At 33.1% G+C, this 20,173-nt stretch overlaps 2 protein-coding genes across 10 annotated transcripts; both read left to right on the plus strand.

Moving 5' to 3' along the window:
* The first annotated feature begins 1,975 nt into the window (after positions 1-1,975).
* Positions 1,976-4,842, plus strand: LOC107947560 (uncharacterized). Of its 2 annotated transcripts, none has more exons than XM_016882184.2 (3): positions 1,976-2,124; positions 4,143-4,321; positions 4,458-4,842. In XM_016882184.2, the coding sequence occupies exons 1-3, from the start codon at positions 2,122-2,124 to the stop codon at positions 4,594-4,596; spliced, it is 321 nt and encodes a 106-aa protein (XP_016737673.1). In that variant the 5' UTR covers positions 1,976-2,121; the 3' UTR covers positions 4,597-4,842. The 2 variants fall into 2 exon arrangements, with proteins under 2 accessions (XP_016737673.1, XP_016737667.1); XM_016882178.2 differs by having other exon boundaries at positions 1,997-2,295.
* Positions 4,843-5,799: 957 nt separating this feature from the next.
* LOC121204462 (E4 SUMO-protein ligase PIAL2) lies at positions 5,800-14,055 on the plus strand. 8 transcript variants are annotated; one of them, XM_041074275.1, is made up of 17 exons: positions 5,802-6,049; positions 6,768-6,840; positions 7,049-7,114; positions 7,708-7,773; positions 7,998-8,080; positions 8,637-8,688; positions 8,768-8,839; positions 9,000-9,067; positions 9,162-9,210; positions 9,317-9,401; positions 9,480-9,584; positions 9,694-9,748; positions 11,155-11,206; positions 12,027-12,143; positions 12,224-12,473; positions 12,579-12,973; positions 13,109-14,055. In XM_041074275.1, exons 1-17 carry the CDS (start codon positions 5,889-5,891, stop codon positions 13,862-13,864), a joined length of 2,505 nt encoding a protein of 834 aa, XP_040930209.1. In that variant the 5' UTR covers positions 5,802-5,888; the 3' UTR covers positions 13,865-14,055. The 8 variants fall into 8 exon arrangements, with proteins under 8 accessions (XP_040930205.1, XP_040930209.1, XP_040930210.1 ...); XM_041074276.1 differs by having other exon boundaries at positions 9,697-9,748; XM_041074277.1 differs by having other exon boundaries at positions 5,803-6,049; positions 13,115-14,055.
* The last annotated feature ends 6,118 nt before the right edge of the window (positions 14,056-20,173 follow it).

Consider the following 20,173-nt stretch of genomic DNA (forward strand, 5'->3'; position numbering starts at 1 on the left):
AATAAACTTTAAAACACTAAACCCCTATCCTCTATCCTCTTAACCCATATAAACCCCTAACACCTAACCCATAAATCTTAAACCCATATATATCCCTTAATCCTAACCACTAACCACTAACTCTTAAACCCTAAACTCATAACCTTTTAAATTATAAACCTCAAACCCTAAATCATAAAACATAAATCATCAACCCTAAATCATAACCCTTAAACCTATAAAAATATTAAATTTAAAAATCAGTTTAAATAGAAAATTTTAAATTCATTTAAAAAATAAGTTAGACTGAAACATTTAATACCTGAGTTTGGTCTAATCCGTTTTCAACTTCATAATATTTTATATATATACTATGTAATTTTATAATTTATAAAAAAAAATTATACTAAATGTATAATATATAGTAGTCTAATATAAACATTAAAATAATATTAAGATAACTATATAAAGAAATTAAATAAATAAAAAATGTTAAATTAAAATGACATAATTTTACAAAAATTAAAAATATAATATGATTGGACTTAAAATAGACTTAGGTTAATCATTTGCAAGTATTAGTGGGCTTTAACAAAATGTTAAACCTATATTTTAAGCCCCACTAAAAATAAATTCAAACAAATATAAAATATATGATATTATATTTAAACAAATATTATATTTAGCACCCATAAACACCTAATATTAAGTAATAAAGAACTCAAAAATGTAATGATTTTGTTGTGTTTTACTTTGTTAAAGAAAGAAAATGTATCTGCCCCATAAACTCTAGCGGCGTTTTTCGAGAAATGCCGCTAATGCCATTGAAGTTCAAACAAAACGACGTTGGTCTGCTTAATGTTTTAGCGGCGTTTTTGTAAAAACGCTGTTAAAGATTGATATATTGCGGCGTTTTAAGTAAAGCGCCGCTAATGTCATTGAAGCTAATTTAAAACGATGTCGTTTGCCTTAATCTATTAGCGGCGTTTACAAAAAAACGCCGCTAATTATGTGACCTATAGCGGCGTTTTTTTTATAGAAATGCCTCTAAAGTGCGAGCTATTGCGGCGTTTTTAGGAAAGCGCCGCTAATGTCATTGAAGCTCATATAAAACGACGTCGTTTTGTTTAACATTTTAGCGGCATTTTTCCAAAAACGCCACTAAAGTTTGATCTGTTACGGCGTTTTTGGGAAAACGCCGCTACTGCCAATGAAGCTCATGTAAAACGACGTCGTCTTGCTTAAACTTTTAGCGGCGCTTTTTCAAAAACGCCGCTAAAGCTCGATCTATTGCAGCGTTTTTTTAAAAACGCCGCTAAAACTCCATCTATTTGATTTTTTCCGGCATTTTCTTTTAAAACGCCGCTAAAAACGCCGCTAAAAGTCTGTTTTGGTGTAGTGAATTGCATAAAACATAAACAATATCTAAGATCCAAAAAGAAAATAAATGGCTAAAACTTAACTTTTTTTATAATATATTTTTAAATTTTAAAGTTAGGACTAAATTGATAAATTTTGTAAATGTTGAGGGTCAATTTTATTGATTTTTTAAATTAACTAAAATTACAAATTTTTTAAACACTAAGGACTAAATTTGTTAACTTTTTTATATTTAGTATCAAATTAATAGAATATGTAAACATTAAAGGACTAATTTTATGACTAAACTAATAAAAAAACTTAATAAACATTTTAATTAAAATATTTAATTTCAAAAAATTTAGTGATTAGATTAAAAAATTAATAATTTGTAATAAAAAAATGAAAGACATAATTAATTAATTATTTTTATAATTTACCTATAAAAAATATTTTCAACATCATCATATTATTATTTAATAGATAAAATTTAATTAAAATATTAATTTATATGTTTTAAAATATATAAAAATTAATCCACTTATTTTCCAATAAAAATGCAGAAATGCATTGTGTTAAGCAATTAGAATCGGTATAAATTAAAAATTTTAGTAAAATCTATAAATTTTCGTACACTCTTCATTTTTAGCCTTGCAAATGGTGTTTTTTTTTTCTTTCCATACCTGATTCGGGGACCACATTCGCCAGTCTTTGGTTGGATCAAATCAACAAGTCTGACATACGTTAATGTAAAGTGAAACCTGAACCTCGAGCCAAGAGAAAATGGTAAGATATTAATGATGAAAATTTAGCCAACTAGTATTATTGCCAGGGTCTCGCCATCCACGGAGATCCAAAAGCAAATGATATTGAAAACGAAAATGTCTCTTCAATATAGGCCTTGAAAGGTTCCGCCTTGCTTGTAGAATTCGTCTTTTTTACATGTTCAAGTTTAAGGTGAGATGTGCGGAAAACATTTTCCGGAAAATGTTTTCTTGATTTTACGGTGTCTGGAAGCATGAAAACATTTTACAAATGTAAAATATTTTTCTAGAGACGGGTAAAATCTCAGTCATTTTAGGGAAAATGTCTTGCGGATTTTTTTTCCATCTCCTTCTTCGTCCAGGTAAAACTCCTTCTCCTTCTTCCATTCTTCATCTTCTTATTATCTCTCCTCTTTTTTCTTAGTTCGTCTCATATCTTCAAAATCATCAACAGGGGAAGCAAGCTAAAGCAGCCACCCTCTTCCCATTTTTCTCCAATTATTATCTTTATTCATCCATTATTCTCTCTTTGTGTCTATGCTTTTGTTCTTCTCATAGTCTTCTCAGTGTTGCCTAAATGGCGTCTTTGAGCTTTTTTTTCCCCTCTGGTAAGTCTTTTTGGACTGGGTTTTTTGAAAGGATCCTTGTAGATGACTTGATTTTCAGTACTGTCTTTCAATTTTTCTTCATTTTCTGATATGGGTTTTCTTTATTAATTCATTGAATTGATGTTTTGATATTCTATTTGTTGGTTCTTCTTATTATTTTCTAATGTGGGGTTTTTTTTTCTTTTTTATTCCGTGCTAATTTTTTGATTTGGGTTTTTTTTTAATCGGCTGTTTTTTATTACTTTGTTTATTGTATCATGTTATTCATTGAATTGATTATCATGTTTTTGATTGCGTTATGATTCTTGGACGTAATTATTAATTACTAGTAGCTTAAATCAATTTTCTATATAGCTTAGAATAATTCCAGAATATGAAGTTATCTGTCATCTCTGTCTTACAAGGCACTGCTGTATTTTCTTTTAGTAGAATTAGAAAGGTACTCTGTGTAGTTGACAAGAAGCAACTGGATCACTTGTCAATAAAGTGCGATATCCTCATCGCTACTTATTTTCTTTGAGCTTGCCTCTGGATAATTATAAGTAATTGTTAATGCTGTGATTGATTTTTCGATCTTGTTGATAATCTCATGAGTCATGATTGTTATAAATTGAAAATTCTTCTTATTGGTCTTTAATGTAGCAGTTTAGGTAGTTTAACTCTTGTAGCAGTTTAGGACCCTTCTTACTTCGATGCCTCCCTTTTCTCTTTTTCTTTTTTTAGTACGACGAAAGGTCTTTGATTTTGGAATTTTGCACATGGAAAAGTAAATTCTGGCATTATTTGGCAGATACGGTTCAGTGATTGAGCGTTTTCAGATAAGAGAGGGGCTGAAAGAGATAATAAAAGGAGTAATTTTTGATTCAGGATCAGCTGACCCTTTAAATCCTAATGTTCTTATTTATGATGTTCTTAATGTTCTTAGACGATTGATTACAGTTCACAGTAAGTTTTTGAGTTTTGAAATGAATGTTTTATATCAAATTATGAACAGAGTTTTTTAGCTTATATCACTAAAGGTCTGCTCTTGAATAGAACACGGTGGAATCAATAAGATACTATTCTTGGCCTTTGATAAAAAAGAATTGAGTACAAGTCCAGGTTCTGGAAACATTTGGAAATTTCTATCACTTCAGTAGCACTATAATTGTATGATCAAAGTTGAAATACTTGTGTTATGCTTTGTTTTATTAGCTGTAGAAAAGACTTTAGAATGCGCATTATATGTATTGATTTGTGAAGCAGATGAAGTCTCTGTAGTCTGGATGTTCAAATTCAACTTCTAAATAACTTTATTCATACTATTTTTATTTTCATAAAACTCTCCTAAAGTTTTCTTTGATTATGAGCTTGGATGTCATGTTTTATCTGTTTTGTGCACATTTTCTTATGTATGCTTTCCAACAAGGTGAAAATGGCTCTTCCTTTGCAGGTTTGGGCAGCTCGTTTTGCTGTTGCTATACTGAAGAAACTCAACTCAAAGAATGGATTAGAAAACGGAGGGATCGATTCCACATTACAGAAAGCGGAACCTCAAATGGTTGAAGCTGTAGTGCTAGCTTCCCTGGAAAAGTTCTTTAAATCCGTTCTAAATATGCCGGAAGTGGAAAGGTAGGTTTTCCCTTTATGATCCGGTTTTTCTTCCTACATAAATGTTAAATGCACACATACATGCCATGCTATTTGCTCTCTCTGAATGCAATCAAATCTTGTCCGTGTGATAAAAAACTTGTGGTTCCTACTACAGAAAGTTTAGAGCGGTGGTTGATGCAGCTTTGGAGGCCCATCCGCACTGTCCGCAGCTATATCTTTATAGCACAGCTAATAAGGTTGTTCCGTATAGCACTGTCCCCCTTCCTCTGCTGTCAAATCCCCAACAGATGTGATTTGCAGCTCTTCCCTTTAGCATTGATGACCAGCTCAACGCTCGACATTGCACGTTCTATACGGTGGCCATAGGCTGTTTCAGTTACTAGCCAACGACTGGTTTTAGTTTTAAAATTATTTGGTGCTAGCAATGCTTGCATTGCATTGAGTTACTGATGACAAACATTTGAAATAACATGCATTAAGACGCAAAGATTTTTGTGCTCTGACAGCAAAGGTTAATTTTAAATATTTCACATTTTGCATTGTTCTTCTCTCTTTTATTTTCTAATGTATATTCTAGCTTAATAATAATTTAAATAAATAAATCATTGCAATATATATAAGAATAATTTAAAATATAAATTTATTAATATATGTAAAAATAGTTTTTTCGAAAAATATTTTTAAAAATCTGTCAAATAACAGAAAATATTTATACAGATTTATCCAAACACCAGAATAGTAAATCATTATTCAGAAATTATTTTTCGGAAAATATTTTATTGGCAAACAAACAGAGCCGTAATGTATCTTCTGTATTTAAATATCTTCTGTATTTAAAGCCTCAGACACCTTAAAATTATTTTAAAATTATTTATGTGCCGGGTTAGGTTCAAGTCAAATTTTAATAAATTTTTAAGGTCAGATTATTAGATTTGGATTTAGTCTGAAAAATAAATTAGAATTTCTGTTCAAACTCAATACAGATAAAAATATTAAAATTCGGACTTGATCTATATTAATTTAATTTATTTTTATTTTTTATATAAAAAATTAAAAAATATAATATATCAAATACACTACAAATATTAAAATAAATATTTTTTAGTAAATTAAAAATAAATTAAAAATATGTATACTTAAATAACACTAAATTAAATACAATTTAATAATCAGATATTTCTAAAATAGTAATAAAATAATAGTAAAATGATAACAAAATAATATCAAAAAATAAGAAAACAACAGCAAAACATAAAAAAATAACAATAAGTTGTTTTTGTTGGAAATTTGGGTTGAGCTGAATTTGAAGCAAATACCTTACCTAAAATCCGATTTATTTTCTAAATAACTTTATGTTTTATTTTTTAAATCTATTTTTCGAATTTATATTTTTAACAAAATTGTTTTATTTTTTTGGCCATCCCTTCGGGCCAGCGGCCCAGGACATGTACAACCTCTACCTATATATAATAATATTTTATCCTGATGGATCCAAATTCAAAATTCGATTGAGAGAAGCGAACATAAGAAGCTGTTTATTTCTTCTTTTCACTTTTTTCGTCGATACCCTTGGGAGAACAAACAAATGACGGCGGTCCCGCCGGCGGCGTCGGGGCAGCCAATATCGGCGTCTGTGGTGAATTCGTTTCGAGTGGCGGCCGTAGCTGAGCGCTTGGCTACTCATACTCAGCCTGGTAGACAGCCTCAAAGCTCGGAGTTCTTCAGCCTGTGCCTCTCTCTCGCCAGGCACGTTTCTTGTTTATATTAATATATATATTTTTTGTCCTACCAAAAAAGGATGCTTCCATATCTTTACATTGTTGTCTGTTGCTTGATTTTGCTTTCGTTAACTGTCGAACACGGGTATGCCTGTTCTAATTTTATAAGTTCTTCATATATTTGGGAATGATACCCATATTTGCATCTGAGTGTACTCGGATTCAAATGTCCAATATGGATGTTTTAGAGAAAATAAAACTCCGGGTAACTTAGGTTTTAGTTTGTGCAATTTAGTGAAGTTTGGTTAGAGATTCAATTATTTTGGTTTTGAAGTTGCGTGTTTTCTTGAACGAATGTGGACTGTAATTTATCATTTCAGATCTCTTTTCATCCCTAAAAGTGCTTTAATTTTCCATGTTTTTATTGTATGTTTAAAAAAAAAAAAAAGAAGGTTCTTGACAGTTGTGTATTCTCATTTGGTTTGTAAGCTATGCGTGAGTGGTGATTATGGACTAGGAGAATTTAAGCTTTGATGTTTTTCTTTTGTTCAAATATTGAAAATGGATTTTAATTTTGCATTAGTGATTGTTTCAATTTTGTTTTGAATTTAGCTCTGTATGTGAGTTCATGCTTTATTCTGTTTTGTCTATGCTTGTTCCACTGTCCCATATTATTTGATTCCACTTGAATAGGATTTGATATATTCTTACTTTTGATTTCATAATTATTTGTTTGAATTGTGCAGAGGCATTGATTATGCAATTGCCAACAATGAGGTTCCTGCTAAAGCGCAAGAATTACCTCTATTGTTGAAGCAGGTATGGCTTAAGTTCTACTCCCGTAGATGTTATCATTTAATTATATTGACCTTTACCTATTTTTGTTGCAAGCACCACTTGTAGATTTTTTTACTCCTTCCATCTGATGATAACTGTTCTCATATCAGCTAACAAACGGAATTGGAGTATTATGTTTTTGTCTTTGCAAATAATATGTATGTCACCAATATGTTTCTCTGCTTTATAGATATGTCAACACAGAAATGACCTCTTCTTACAAGCAGCTATTATGGTGTTGATGATATCAGTAAAGGTACTTCTGAATACTTTCATCTAGATAGATCCCTGTTGTCTAGTTGTGTGATCACCTGAACCTCATCAGTACCTTAAATTGTTGTCTACATCTGTGTATTTGTTGCACATTGGAGCTACTTTGATCTGAAGTTAATTCCTTTGATAGTTGTATTTAAACATTGCACTTAGCCAACAATATAGTGTATTTGTTTTTTTTCCCCCATATCATTGGTTCCTGCAATTTAAAGCAAGATAGAATGTCTGATTTATCTGACTTGTTTGGTTTTAACTTTCTCTTTCTCAGAATTCTGGTGTGTCATGTATTATAGATTTATAGTATTTTTAGATGTTCACATCAATTGAGTTTCTTCTATTAAAAATTTGTGTTGCTTGTGTATGAATGGCCGCATGCCTGTATATGCATATGGTATCTAAGTTTAGTGGAAGATTATTCTACTTGATTTTCCTTAAATCCTATCTTAAGTATTTCTAATGTCTCTTAACATGTCATTATTTTTTCAACACCAAGTGATCTATTAACATGTCTTGAACTGACAACTATCTATTTAAAACTGAAGATAACTTCTTGATGACTTTTTATGTACATGATAGAATGCCTGTAAAATGAGCTGGTTCTCAGATGGAGAGAGTCGAGAACTTTTAACTCTTGCCAATGAGGTTTGATTCCTAGCTAATGCTTTTGTTCTCTCTCTTTCTATTTGTCTGTTGAATGTTGGTTTTTTAATTTTTCTGCATAATACATGGTTTCTGCCTGAGCCATTGTAGAAGTTTGAACCTCTCACCTTGGGCCTTATAAACACTTCTTTACCTAGTTGGTGGTGACTCCCTTTACTGATATGTACCCCTTTGTGTTGCTAATTGTAGTATCTCTGCATATCTAGGTTGGCAGTTGCTTTTGCATCCCAGGCGTTATTAACAATGAACTGGATGGTTCACTTGCAACTATTTTGGAAGTTATGTCAAGGTAGGCACTTTTATTGTTCATATTTATTTGCATGAACAATGATATTTCTATTTCCATGTTTAATGTTTTGATCGAAATGATACTTGCCTAGAAATGTTGAATTCCAGTTTGGGCACAATAGGAAAGTACATTAATTTTAAATTCTAGTTTCTGTCGAAGAAATTTGACTCGGATATCATGTGGTGATACTGACATGATATTTAGTTGAAGCCAAGTTTCCTATTTGGTTTTTCTCTCTGTCTTTCCTTATTGCCATGAGCATGGTAGGTGCCATTATTGTTTTAATAATTATACAATAGCATTTTATGCCATTGTTGTCTGTTGAATCTGTAGTGGTGTTTTTAATATAGGTATACTTGCTTGTATTTGTATAAATATGTGCTCCAGCTGTGGGTAAAGAAGTGTCAGGTTGCCCATTGCCAATCTCCTAAAGTTTCATTTGTTGCTTGTCACACTCACTTGTTATAAGAACATCTCTTTAGATTTGGATGTTTAAGTTTTATATTTTTTACTGCTACTGTTTATTAATGGTTAGATAATAAACCTACCTTTTCAGGTTCTATCCATTAATGAAGATGGGCCAGATACTTGCTTCTCTTGAAGCTAAGGTATTTTCTTCAATCATTTTAGACAGTGTTGTTATAATACTTATTTAGCATGTTTTAATCTTGTTTGTTTGCATTGTAGCCTGGATACGGGGCGCTCGTGGTTGATTTCCATATATCGAAGAATATGACATACTCTCCTCAGGAGAAAATTGTAACCACTTTACTATCTAATTGATACAGCCAGTTATTGGATTTTCCTTGTCTATTTTCTGTTTCTGCAGTTCTTTTTCTTGAGATTAAAATTGAAAAACATTTATTGTTGAAATTTTCCTGTGTCTCACTCTGTATTTTCCCTTCTGTTTCTCTTTCAGAGGTTATTTGTGGCTCAAAAAGATAACGTAGAGACATCTGCTTGCATTATAAGTCCACAACTAGTGAGGTTTGAATCGTTTTCTGTTACCCTTTCCTCTCTTTTTAATGTTTCATTGCTCACGTTGGATCTTTTCTGATATATATATTTTAAACTTCTGCAGCTTTCTGTTAAATGGAAAGGGAGTGGAGAGAAGAACAAATGTTTCAGTGGTTCGCTTTCTGTTCCATTATTTTATTTATTGATTATTTTTGTGTAAAGACTTATATAGATGCAGATTCTGTCATCAATTCTTTACTTCTCCGTCTCCTGTATCAGGATATGGGACCTCAGATGCCAACAAATGTGACTGCAATGTTGAAATATGGGACTAATCTTCTCCAAGCTGTGGGCCAGTTTAGCGGTATGACATGAGCATGTCCGTTTTTTTCCTAAACATCCTAATTTTATCGAGCTCGCTGACAGACTAATATTGTAAAAGGTCATTATCTCATTGTGGTTGCCTTCATGAGTATGGAGTCGTCATCACCTGACGCTTCCACACTGCCAGATTATGTTCAGTCTGGTGATTTTGCACCAGATTCAGGTATGCATGAGTACAAATAATAGAGAAATTATGTTCCATCCCATTGATGACTTCATCCTGTTATGATGAGTTTCGGGTTGATTTTATTTTTGCTCCTCTTTTGGTACAGAAGATTCTGATTTAATTGAAGGGCCATCACGGATCTCACTCAAGTGTCCCATAAGGTAAGCCACGCTAGTTTTTCCCTTGTTATACTAGAATTTTCCCTTCGTGCAATTGCACATGAATCATACTACACCAGTAACATCTAAAGCCCCCATCTAACTATTATCTCAAAGGACAGTTGCTCCTAGTTTTGCTACAAAATATTCCCCCATGGACCATCCATAATGGTAGTGAACATTTAATTGGAATTTGGAAGTGATATGGTTAACATATAATTTAAAAACCTGTTGAAATTAAAATTTTCTGATCGTAAGAATCTAATCTAGCTAAACAATGTAGTAAACAGTTTTTATTGAAGGTTATATAAACAATTTCTTGGAGGAAGTAAAAGGGAATCAAAATAAAATGGAAGAAGTAACTAGAATATTTTATCACTTTTTTTTTTGAAGAAAAGAGGCACATAATTCCTAATGAAAGAAAATATAAGAAATTATTATAGAACTAACTTGTTATAATTCTTTCTTATTCCTTTCCTTTTGTCTATTGTCTTTCATCTTTTTCTTTCCTCTCTCCTAATTTGCAAAGTACATTTGCCTAAAAAAATGGCTGCAACTGAAACCCAATGTCTAACCAACTCGCAGACCACCTGAGGCAAATTTCTAACAAAAAGAACAGAAAGTATATGAATTAACAAAATTATAACGTTTGACTGCAAACAATAACTTAAACCTTACAAAATTTCACAGTAAGAACACTAAAAAGGTCTATCTTACAAATCTTGACCTAGGTCAGATTTATTCTCATTTTGTGTCTATTAGGTTGTACATGCTAAGGGTGAAAGCCAGTACTCTAGTAAATTGGTTGCTGCCCCAAGTGATTCAATTCATTTTGTGTCTATTAGGAATATATGACAATCTAGGATTTTAATCTTTGTTAACTCTTTCATAACAACTTTGGATGGTGCTAGGGGGAAATAATGCAATTGGTTAGATTATCGGTTTTAAATGAAATTTTAAAAGCATTACCACAGAGCATGGAAATTTATCGTAATTCATATATTTTGTTACTGGGGCAGAGGGCTTTCTATCAATATGATCAAAATAAATGTCAGGGTTGATAGTTGCACATGCCGTTTGATTAATGCCCTCTCTCTCTCTAGATGTAAAAGTTGAAAACATATTTGAAATGTTGGTCACATCTTTTACCTTATTTTGCATTTATGTAATTATATCCTACTGTTTTTCTGTCTTCCCGAAATTTTGAGTGTGCATCAAATTCATTATTTCTTTCTTCATTATTCTATTTTGGTTCTGGTGTTCTTTGGGTTTTTATTTTTATTTTATTTTTATAAGTGGTTCATGAAATTTGTTTTTCTTGAGAACTAAGAGCTGCTAATTCATCTTAACATTATAATTCAATTTACATACTGAAGTTCTGTTAATTGACTCTCTTTATCTTCCAACAGCCGAACACGCATCAAAACTCCTGTCAAAGGGCATGCATGTAAGCATCTTCAGGTGAGTTTTTCTTGAGGTGTTTGCATGTTGTGGCACTTGTTGAAGAAATTTTATAGTAATTTCCCTAATTGTTTACTAAATTCTGAATTCCTTATGGTGAATGTTAATCCTTAAAGTTAATCCTTTAAAAAACTTTTGCTTTGATTCCTCTGCCTGCCAACTTTTATCATTGTCGCATATGCTTTAAACTTTTCCTGTTCTCAAATTGAAAAGCCTGGTTTAAAATCTATACTTGTAATGTAAAGTTGGTTCCTTTTTTTTTTTTTTTGTAAAAATATGGCATGTCTCTGTACTTTTTACAAATTTGGAATTAGTCCCTGTACTTTTGTTTTTAGGAATTTAGTCTTTATACTTTTCAGATCTCAAAATTCAGGTTCAATTGTTACCATTATTAAAATTTTGTTAAATTCATCTTCATTACAAGGTCATTTTTTTTATTGACATGGCTACCAAGCGAGTATTTTTTAATTTCAAAGTGTTACATCAACAAATTTAACCAAAAAAATTTAACTGTGTTTACAGTTGAACTTGAATTTTGAAATCTGAAAAATAGAGGGACTAAATTCTTGGAAATATAAGTATAGGGACTAAATCCTAAATTTGTGAAGGGTACAGGGACTTATGGAATATTATAACTGTTTTTTCCTCTCTTTTTTGGGTTGAGAGGGGACTTCACAGGGTTCTAAATTACTATAATAGATTAATTAGATAAATACGTTACTTTAAGGAGTAGGTTCTTATTTTTAATGTATTGTTGCTATTCACATGGTGATCTAACTCTTGTTCCTTCTGTTTATAATATTAATTTGATTTGCTGTAGTGCTTTGATTTCAATAACTATGTTAACATAAACTCTAGAAGACCTTCCTGGCGCTGCCCACATTGCAATCAACATGTATGCTACACTAACATCCGCATTGATCAAAATATGGTTAAGGTAAGTTGCTACAGAGTTTTCTTTGCTCTTCTGTAATCTCTTCTTGTTTCACTTATTTTAAAGCTTTGGTCTGTTATCAGGTGCTGAAAGAGGTAGCAGAGGATGTGTCTGATGTGATCATCTCTGCAGATGGATCATGGAAAGCCGTGATGGAAAATGATGATGACGTAGATGAGTTGCATGGTAATACCCTTAATTGCCAAAAAGATGGGTCTGAGCTGCCAGAATCTGCTACGGGCGTTCCCATGGTTCTGGATCTTACTCAGACTGTGGATGCAATGGAAACTATCGAAACTGAAGACAGGAAGCCTCCTGTGGCTACTCTTCAAAGTTTGTCTGCTGCTCCAAATTTAACCCTAACACCAGAATTGATTAATTTAGCTGGAGCTAATCAAAATGTTTTGGACGATGATTTTTGGGCTGTACTTTACTCAGGTCATAGGTCTGGCACTTCTACTTCTAGGACAGATACCCAAGTTGGTGGCACTGAGTCTACGCGAAATTTTACAGTGTCACCAGTATTTTCTGATGCTGTCTCTCCAGCACCCAATCGAGCTGATGCTCATGGTAATGCTAATCTTGCAACACCTGGGATTCAAAATCAAGTTGCTACTGCAAATAATTTGCCATTACATCCTTCACAAGTGACAAATTCAATGTCAAATCATGAATATGGAAGTTTGCAGAACATACCTAGACATGTAAGCAGATCATCAATTGCAGTTCAGGCCCTCCCAGCAATGTCTCAGACTCAGACACCAACACAACAGAGATCAAGTAATAGTATGAATACTATGAACACAACCAGCTCTGCGCGTATTCCACATCAGGTGCTAGATATGGCTTCATTTTCATTTTACCATCACTCGAGTTTTGTTACATTATTATTGTCGTCGTTATTATGTATTTGCACTTGTTTATGCACTCTTTCCAGGATTTCATGCTGGATTTTGTTTAATTTCTAGATGCAGAGTAGGATTCAGCAAGAACGATCATTTGCTCCTGCCCGGCCAGTTCAACAAGTTGGTGCTGCAGCTCCAAGTCAACTCCCAGGTCCATACAGACCTCCTGGGTTTCGGGCTGAATACCAGAACCCACACCTGCAGCAAGCACTGAACACGAGGTTGTCCCAACCCAGGAGCCCATCTCCAGGCCTGATTCGGTCACCATCTCCAATACTACGGGCACAGGCTCAACAAGGAGCTGCACAAGTTGGGGTAGGCTACACAGCAGGCAATGTGAATAGCAATCCTACCAGATTTATGGCTGCTTCCCAGAGAACCACCCAAATGGCTAGACAGCCACCGATGGTGGCAGTTCAAACTCAAACACCAAGAGCAGCATCATATCCTGGAAATGTTGATGGTAGTAGGGCTTCAGCCGTCGAGCAGAGATTGAACATAGGTGGAGTAGCACCTGCAGCTTCAAGACCTGATACGTCAGCTGATTTGGCATCTGAGCAGAACTGGCGACCTACAGGACGAATGCGTGGAAGCCTTACAGGTCGAGTATATTCTGAATCTCTTAGCCAGATGATGATTCAACCGACCCAGTCAACACAAGCTGCAAGGCCACAAACAAATATAACGTCTCCACCTAGTGTTCCACCACATCTGCAGGCGTTTCTTGCAAATAGCAGGAATCCTGTTACCCCTCAAGTGCGAAACAATGCAACAACTGAAACTACAGCCACAAATGGTGGTTCGGGTCCTGCCAGATAGGTCTAGTGGGATGCATTAGTCTTGACTTAGCTGTATGTAGGAGTAATCAATATGATGAAGCTGTAAATACAAATATTTATGTCCAATTTTGTGCATCACTGATATTGTTGTACAGTTCCTCCCTGGGCTTAGAGTGAGAGTTCAGCTTCCCCTGTATTTGGTTTTAATCAAGTCTAGATTTTTAAGCTTTATCAGCTTCTGTTTTCTTGGTCTGTGAATTTTGCAATTTGTGAATTGTGTCTGTGTACTTGTTGCATATACAATTCCAGTCGGTAAATTATTATGTTGGTTTGAGCTTAAAATTAAACTCAATAATTTTTATGTGAACTATTGGGTATTTAGGCCAGCACGTCTGGGACCTGGGTTGCTATTACATTCTTTAATTAGACCAGCCCAGTCACGATGACAACCCGAAAGCCCCACTGGGTTTGATCCGTACAAAGAGGTTCATAAAGGATTACCCATTTTTTTTATAAATATTTTATGAAAATTACGGCTAAATTAAAGAAATAAGTTGATTTTTTAAATTAGGGTTTAGGGTCGTCTTTTTTAAAAATAGAGAAATTGGTTGATGACCCTTTTTTTTTTGAATGTTGGTTAGTAACGGTAATAAGGTTAATGACCATTTTTTTTCTATAAATATTATCAAAATTTTTATCCATTTTATTCAAATCTAATTATTTTAATTCTTTCTAAACTTTCAAGTCTCTATATTGTCTCCAATTTTGCATGTTTTGTTGTGAATTTTTCGATACGCTCGTTTAAGAATAATTTTTTTAATTATTTTGTATTTTATAAGGTTCGATTAAATATTCATGAATAACAACCTCTTTGATTTGTTCGGACAACAAGTACATTTCTGCCGCTCAAGCGATAATTGTAAGACAATTTCAAATTTCGTTATTTTCAATCAAGTTAAATTTAAAGCTTTTATTTTTAAAATATTTTAAAATAATTTTTTCCGATACAAATAGGCAAATGATTGTGTTTTGAAGGGGTTCATACATAATTTGTCAAATGGCCCAATCACCGAAATTTGTGGTTACTTGCAAGAGGTATGATTCTTGCATGCGTTTTGTATGCTTGGGGGTTGTAAACTCGATCCTACATTCATCAGCACATTAATGGAAAGATGGAGGCCTGAGACACACACTTTCCATCTTCCATGCGGAAAGTGTACAATCACACTGGAAAACATAGCTTTACAAATGGGTTTACCGGTGGATGGGTTAGTCGTCATGGGGTCTATGATCGTTCCTGGTAAAAAAGACCTTTGCGCAACATTTTTGGGAAAGGTCTCGAATAAGTTTGAAGGTGGCCGGATATCGATGAATTTGTTGGAAACCAATTTCAAGGAGCTTCCTTGGAACTCGAACGGCATTGTCAAAGAACAATATGCCCAAGCATTCATCCTCAGGTTAATAGGGAGCATTTTAATCCTCAGGTTACTACACCTAGTTGACTTCAAAGAATGCAAACAATTGAGTTGGGGACACACTATACCGAGAGTAATGTCGGGCGACGTAACTGAATAATATGTCAATCAGGGGTTGTTTGCTCCTACTACAGTTGTAGGCTTGGTGGTGACTACCGTTTCTACGTCCCCGAATGAATGACTCAAACATGATACCATTGGTGACAAAGTGAAAATCATGGCTTGATAAATATGTAGTTCGTATAGTAAATATTGTTAATTTATTATATGTTTGAACTAACATATCGGTTGTATAGGTGGAACCATGGGCCGAGTTACGTGGGACTACTTGACTAGCTTAAAGATATCAGGCTATTGTTAGATCAACACTTGGAATCTGAGGCTCGTTACTTTTTCTTTCCAATCTATAATAATTACACAATGAATTGTAAAAAAAAATTACGTACATAACAAGATTTACAGTTGTGCACTGCATTTTGAATGGATGCCATACACCAAGGCAGATATCATAGAATGCGTCCTTCCAAAAATTTTGGACAATCAGAGTATGTGGGTCGCGAAGGTGCCGTTGATAGTGTACGCGATGGTGGAAATGCACGAATCAGATCGAGTGTTGCAATAGTTTGGGTAGAGGCAACAAATTCCGCCGCCATTGCGAAACATGGATGAATTGTACAAGGTGGACTTGTGGGGGAAGAATGACAAGAATTGGCGAGACATACATGTCGAGTACATCGACGTTTGGGATCATAAGATGAAATTCTCACCCATCCACGAACCCTTTTTCTCATCAAATATAGCGGCCTGTTTGGAGTGGTTTAGAGTCGCCGGTAACCCGTATATGCTATCGGTTGAGGCAAAGAGTAGGCAACTCTGTCGGAAGAGGGAATGATGACTGCCCAAATAGCATAGGTCTGGACGTGGTCGCACGACGGGTTCGTCATCGGCTCTAACTGAACCAGGATCGCTGCTTATGTCTACACAATATCCAAGTTAGTTCACTCTACTTATTCCTGTTTATTTTACTAACCTAGTGTTTTTTTCACAATCACCGCACTACGCACCACCACACGTCCTTGACTTTAGCCCTCCTGCAAGTACATATTTTGTTGGGAAATGTGTCCATATTGTAATAAACATGTAACTATTTTCTATTTAGTTGAATGATGAATAAATAAATAAAGTTAATTTCACATTTCACTATTATGTCTTTTATATTTTGCATGCATAGCAAAATTATGATAAGCAAATATTAGGTCATTGATTGTCTAAAGTTCAAACTGAAGATAAGTGGCATTGTAAAGAATGTTTACATTGTGAGAAAGGCAACTTACTTCAGTTGATAATCTAAATGAGTCCACAATCTCGTAAAAGAATCAAAGTGAGCATTTGATTCAAATACTAAAAATGATTATTATGTCGCTTACAAGTCCAATTGGGGAGATGACTAGTCTTGGCTATCAGAGCATGTAACGCCCCTAACCCGAATCCGTCACCGGAATAGAGTTACGGAGCATTACCGGAGTTACCGATTCCTTTATCAGATATTTCATTAATCCGATATATTTTCTTTTCCACGTTCAAGTCTCGTATTCAAGTCATCCGGATCTTTATAAAGAAATTTAATCATCGTTTTCATTTATTTCATGTTATAATACATTCAACTAATGCTCTAAACAAAATTATCATTTTACCCCTAAACTTTTAATTAATGATGATTCATCCTTAGGTTAAAATAAAATAAAATTATTGCAATTTAATCTTTATTTCCAGCAGTTATTCTCACACAAATTGATAACAACCTATGAATTCTATAAAATGTCAGAATTTTCCATAATTTCAACACTTTTCAATTTAATCCTTAAAACATGTTTTTCCCTGATCTTGAGCCAAATTAATAATTTCATTCAATTTTGTAATTTAAATAATAAAATAATCCATTTCATGCAAATTGGTCATTTCTAACATATTTTTTTACAAAATTGCCCATAAAATTTTACTTTTATTCAATTTAGTCCATGAGCCTAAAACATACAAATTAGCCATGCTAGCTGAATATTCATATATATTTTCCTCCTCCTCCTCTCCATTCCACATCCTTAATTTATATAACATGCAACAAGTAACATTATCAATAATTTCACTATTTACTTATGTATATTCAAAACTGTCCATTTGCGTCATAGTCACTAAATTATTTATATCTTCAGCTACAGAACTCGAAATTAAGATCTGCTAATTTTCTCTGAAACTAGACTTACTTATCTTATTACCATAAAATTTTTAGAATTTTTGGTTTAGCAAATAAGTACAGTTTATTCTTTAAATTTGCCCCTGTTCTGCTGTCTGATAGTTCCAACCCTTCTTCACTAAGAATTAATTATCTCATCATACGAGATTCGGATGATGTTCCTGTTTATTTATATTGAAAATAGACTCTTTAAGGATTTTAAAAATATAAATTTAATCCCTTAATTATTTTTATCCAATTTTTGATGATTTTCCAAAGTCAGAACAGGGGAACCCGAAATCATTCTGACATTGTCTCACAAAACTTATTATATCTCATGATTTACAATTCCATTGCTTACACCGTTTCTTCTATAAGAAACTAGACTCAATAAGCTTTAATTTCATATTTTATTCATCCTCTAATTATATTTATACAATTTTTTGAGATTTTTCAAAGTTAGACTATTGCTGCTGTCTAAAACTGTTTTAGTGCAAAATGTTGATTTTCATTTTGCCCCAAATTTCACAGTTCATACAATTCAGTCCTTACTTAATTAACCCCTCAATTAAACTAATTTTCTCAATTAGTACTTTTCCTAGACATTATAAGTTATTTCATAACTATTGAAATTCAGAATTTCCACATAAAACTCTAACTTGAAACTCTTTTACAATTTAGGTCCCAAACATTCACTTTCTATTCAATTCTTTCAATAAAATCAGCATATAAACAATTTAAAGCTCTAATTCTATATCAAATCATCATACACTTCCAGCACATATTCATAGAAACTTTCAATTTTTTTCATAGAATCAAGAACTAATGAATTCAACAAATGGACCTAATTGTAAAAGTCACAAAAACACAAAAATTTCAAGAAATAATCAAGAATTGAACTTACTTGCAGTAAAAATATGAAAAACCAGCTTAAGGGAACTCTTCCATGGTGTTTTTGCTGATGAGAATGCAGAAAATAAAGAGAAATCTAGATAATTCCACTTTAGTCCTAGCTTTATTAAGTAAATTTTGCAATTTTGCAATTTTGCCCTTATTTTCTTGGTGATTTCATGCTCTTTCCGTCCAACCCAAATAGACCTTGGGTCTATTTTCCTCTTAAACCCTCTTTCTTTTATCATTTAAGCTATTTAATCATTTCCCACAATTTTGCATTTGATACAATTTAGTCCTTTTTGTTCAATTAGCTATCAGTACTTTAAGATTTCTTGACGAAACTTTAATACTAACTTATTAACACTCCATAAATATTTATAAAAATATTTATGGCTCGATTTAAAATTCCCGAGGTCTCGATACCTCGTTTTCAATTCTAATTATTTTAATATATATATTTTTGTACATTTCACTATTTAAAATTTTTTCCTAACTTCACATTTAACTTATACTCACTAAATTAATAATATTTCCTACTCATTTGTCAGATTTAGTGATTCGAATCACTGTTCTGACACCACTGAAAATTAGGCTGTTACAGAGCAGTTGATTCCATGAGTAGAGATGTAGATGTATTCATTGGTAGAATGATACATTGGACTGGACCCAAGATGAATTAATTCTAAATCCGTTTGTGAATTAATTCACTTGTGACGTTCATGGTGTGATTTACTTAAATCTTTGAGTTAATCACTTGCCATGCGTATGCAACTCATGTGCTTTGATATTAGTGAAGGCTTATGCTCTAAAGATGATCGAGCCCATAACCAGTATGTTGGGTACATGACTTGTGTATGGCATAGCTTTACTAGCAACAGTGGAATTCATAGCTCAATTAAAGAGTTAATGATATCATCTCATTAGCATTGTGTGGATTGATAAATGTGGAATGTGGCCACGGGTTGCTTGTTCTTGAACGAGTAATTTATCATAGTTGTTTTTTGACAATGATCATATTAATCATTGAGAAGACACAATGGTGAGAATGAGATAAAATAGGATTGTATTGAGTGAACTTATTTAACTCAAAGGAGTCAATGATATCATATGAGGGTAACACACACATGATGAGATCATTGGACAAAACAGTTGGATGAATTGCTTTCGTAAAGAATATACAATGAGTTTTCAATCATGGTATTTCTTGTGGGCTGACTCCATAATTAAGTAATTGCGAATTATCGAAACAATGCTTCTTGACATAATTGCTAATTGTATATGTCCGATTGGTCCTTCCGTTAGCTCAACAAAAGCTCGATCGAACTGTATTTGAATCAGAAGAAAATTTTATGACTTTGGGAATAATTTAATTGAGTCAATTTATTCGATGTGAAATTAAATTAGATGGTCGTGAGAATTGTAAAACTAGAGAATTTGGTTAAAGAATTTTCTTGAAAATTTAATTTGGAAAATTTAAGTGAGTTTTGGAAAAATTAATTTTGATAAAGTAAAATTAAATTAATTAAATCAATTAAAATTAATATGATATGTTTGAAAGTTAATTTTCAAGTCATACAATTGCCCCAATGGGTAATTAAACTCGAAAATTGGACTTGAGATAGTAAATTGGGCTCGGAAGTCCAAAATCTAAACCAAGACCCAAAAATTAGTCTAATCGGGCCCATTTCGTGAAATTGGGCTGAAGGTCCAACCAGTGGCTAGACCGGACCAGTTGGATTGTCATTGACCC

This window comes from Gossypium hirsutum, chromosome A08, assembly GCF_007990345.1.
Source record: "Gossypium hirsutum isolate 1008001.06 chromosome A08, Gossypium_hirsutum_v2.1, whole genome shotgun sequence".
Lineage (NCBI taxonomy): Eukaryota > Viridiplantae > Streptophyta > Magnoliopsida > Malvales > Malvaceae > Gossypium > Gossypium hirsutum.

Excerpts from the sequence above, each read along its gene's own strand:
- LOC107947560 (XM_016882178.2), top strand. Across the intron at positions 4,322-4,457 it reads AATATGCCGGAAGTGGAAAG|AAAGTTTAGAGCGGTGGTTG; the intron begins GTAGGTTTTCCC and ends TTCCTACTACAG.
- LOC121204462 (XM_041074271.1), top strand. The coding sequence starts at position 5,889 with ATGACGGCGGTCCCGCCGGCGGCGTCGGGGCAGCCAATATCGGCGTCT. Across the intron at positions 9,585-9,693 it reads TGATTTTGCACCAGATTCAG|AAGATTCTGATTTAATTGAA; the intron begins GTATGCATGAGT and ends CTTTTGGTACAG. Across the intron at positions 11,207-12,026 it reads ATGCATGTAAGCATCTTCAG|TGCTTTGATTTCAATAACTA; the intron begins GTGAGTTTTTCT and ends GATTTGCTGTAG.